At 22.2% G+C, this 3,369-nt stretch overlaps 1 protein-coding gene across 1 annotated transcript; it reads right to left on the reverse strand.

Annotated features, from left to right (window-relative positions):
- Nucleotides 1–124: 124 nt before the first annotated feature.
- Nucleotides 125–2,041, reverse strand: LOAG_13804 (hypothetical protein; the record flags this gene model as incomplete). Its single annotated transcript, XM_003149309.1, has 3 exons — nt 125–285; nt 1,509–1,701; nt 1,910–2,041. The coding sequence occupies 3 exons, from the start codon at nt 2,039–2,041 to the stop codon at nt 125–127; spliced, it is 486 nt and encodes a 161-aa protein (XP_003149357.1).
- Between the last annotated feature and the right edge of the window lie 1,328 nt (nt 2,042–3,369).

A 3,369-nucleotide genomic window follows, 5' to 3' on the forward strand; every position in this document is an offset into this window, starting at 1 on the left:
AAACCTGAGTTTAGTTTAGATATAATATAAAATTTCGGAAAACATTCAAAATTAACAAAATATGGATTAATTAATTAGCCAACCTTAAAATTAATCCTTTCCCGTAATTTAGCTTTTTTACAAATTAATGTAAAAAGTCGTGTGACAAAAGCGCTACATCTTGGACATGAACCATTGAAGCAATAATAAGCGCATTGATCACGTAAGCAATTTTAATTTCAACAAAACTAGATGTTGATTGTTGTACGCATAGCTCAGCACATTTCACCAAAATTGAACATTCATCTGAAAATTTTACAATCAAATTTTATATTTCAATAATTTTTTCTTTCTTTTTTTGCTTCTTTTTATTTTTTCCCGCCGTTCTCTTCCAATAATTAATCATTTTCTTTTTTTTCTTCCGATAATTTAAAAAATTTATATTACATTTAATTTAATGCTATTTAATTTAATTGTATTTAAATTGAATTGCTAATTACTATTTAATATAAATTGTATAATTATTAGGCTATTTAAATGTATAATAATTTAATTTAATTGTATAATAATTATTAGAAAAGATAAAATATATCATTGAACTGTTTTTTTTCTTTTTTTTTTCCTTTTCAAGAAATCGTTTTAGCTTTAATTTTTCAATTCTTACTTTTTTTTTTCTTCCATTTCTTATCAATTTATTTTTGAAAATTAAAAAAAAATTTTATCAATTTTCTTTTTTTTTTTCCACCATTTGATACGATATTTAATACTTTCTTTTTTTTTCTATTTGAATATATAACTTATTTGGTTAGATGAAATATATATATATATATATAGTTTAAAAGAGAAAATAGAAAATGTTTCCAGATTTCATTTCCAATTCTAATTTCAATTCCATTTCTATATATATCGGTAGTTTTACTATTGTAATTTTACTAACATTTTCACTTCTTTTAAGTATTCATATTTGTAAATAATTAATTATTCAAGATGAAATGATAAGATAAATTTTGTGATAGTAAGAAAAAAAAATGAAAAGAATAGAATGGATAATGATAATAAATAGCATTTAAATGATCATAAAAATATGAATTACCGATAAAAATAGCGAAAAAAAAAAAACAAAAAATCTGGTTTTCTTTTTTTTTGAGACACCAAATTGAATTGATCACTTGCTTGTCCATTTTATTGCCTTTTTATTTTTTTCAATTTCAATTCTAATTCTAATCCGTAGTAGCTTCATTAATAACTCTAATTTTAATAATAAAAATAATAGTAATAATAATAATAATAGCAATAATAAATGAATAAATTAATAAATTAGCAAGTTAATAAGTGAATAAACAAGTAAATAAATGGATAAACAAATAAATAAGTAAAAAGGTAAATAAATAAATAAACAAATAACAAAAATAATTAGAATAAACAGATGATAAATTTAGTCATTTATGATAAATTAATTAACTAATTAGATTTATTTGCCATATTTTAATTAGCTAAAATATTAGATAAGTAATGAATTGTTTACGAACTTCTTGAAGATTGTTGACTACCAGATAAAGTATCAAGCAATTGTTCCCGGTTTATCTTACAAAGTGGACATTTGTCACATTGTTCCATGCAACCAAATGCAAATATACAACCAAAATCGATACTCGAATCCACATCATTATAAACTTTTTTGGTAATTATGGATGCATTAAATTGATCAGCAATGTATGATATCTATTGGAAAATATTAATTGATTATTGATTATTCATTTTTTAAATATTTTTAATTTTCCAAAAAAAAAAAGTTTTAATTTTTCCATAAATTCTTTATCATATTATCTCTTATTAATTTAATTAAGAAGAACAAAACAAGGTAAAAGTTTAGTACAAAATTTAATTATTTATATATATCTTGCAAATATATTTTAATTTAATACCATACCTTAAGACAATTTTTGTTTAGTGTACAAGCTAATAATTGGCGACATCTTTCACTGGTTCTTTTACCAGCTTCAATTGATATGATAAGGGAAAGAAGGAAAAGATTGTTGATAACGTGTGAAGTAATAAGCATTACGTAAAACGTGACAATTATGCTAATATCAATGTCACGTCAAAATTGTACGTTGACCTAAAAAAAAAAAGCATCAATATCACAAACTGTATAGTAGCAATTTTTTTTTTACCATTTAAACAAAAAATTATTGAAAGTAAAAAAGAAAAAAAGAAAAAAATTGTTAAAATTGTTAGGGAAGCGAAAAGCAAATGAAACGATCATTATTATCACTGAATTATTATTGTAATTTAATTAGTTACCATTTATTAATTAATTAATTTCAGGATGATGATTCACTGAATAAATTCTTATGAAGAATTACAATTTTAAAGTCACAACAATTGTTGGGAAATTAAATACAGGTAGAAATGGGATTGATGAGAAAATAAATATAAGTAAAAATGTCTTTAAATACTAGTGAATTTTATTTTTGGTCAAAATTGATAAAATATAAAATTTCCAATTTGGTACAAAAAAAAAACTGTCACCTAAATTGTCATAATATTCGCTCATATCATTTGTTGCTTTTGTTGTCACCATTACTATCATCGGTAGATAGCTTGGACATACCTTTGAGAATTAATTTAATGAAACGTTAAAATAATTTTACCATTCTGACCAATAAACAAGAAAAGAAGGAAGTGTAAAATTATCGATTGAAATAAGAAGATGAAAATAAAATTTATTTTGAATAAAAAAAAAAATGATAGCATTGAAAAGTTTAAAATCAAAAATTTTTCATTATTATTTCAATGATATCATTAGAAAGTATCATTAATGGATAATGAAATGAAGCAGAAGATGATGATGATGATAATGATAATGATGAAGACAATAATAATGATAGTAGTTAACAACAATACTTGTTAGTTAGTAATGCAGAAGATGATGATGATGATGATAATGATAATGATGAAGACAATAATAATGATAGTAGTTAACAACAATACTTGTTAGTTAGTAATGCAGATGATGATGATGATGATAATGATAATGATGAAGACAATAATAATGATAGTAGTTAACAACAATATTTGTTAGTTAGTAATGATGAATGATAAATGATAAAATGATAAGGAAAGGAGTGTAAAACATACTTTTATGGAATATAAAATTTGCTTTTCACTTTGTGTTTTTAAAAATAATTTTATGCCTATTTAAAAGGAACTTAGTTAAGTGATTAAGCAAAAAGAATGATTACCTGTTGTAATTTTTCTTTTTTGCTTTTTCTCTTCTTCTCTCTTCCAAAAATTCTCTCTCATCTGTTTCTTTTTTTTTTTTCTAAACGAAGAAAACGTTAAAAAAAAAAAGGAAAAAACGAAGAAATGGAAAGAAAATCTTGTTTG

The sequence above is a fragment of the Loa loa genome (assembly GCF_000183805.2).
Source record: "Loa loa unplaced genomic scaffold supercont3.297, whole genome shotgun sequence".
In the NCBI taxonomy this organism is placed as follows: Eukaryota; Metazoa; Nematoda; class Chromadorea; order Rhabditida; family Onchocercidae; genus Loa; species Loa loa.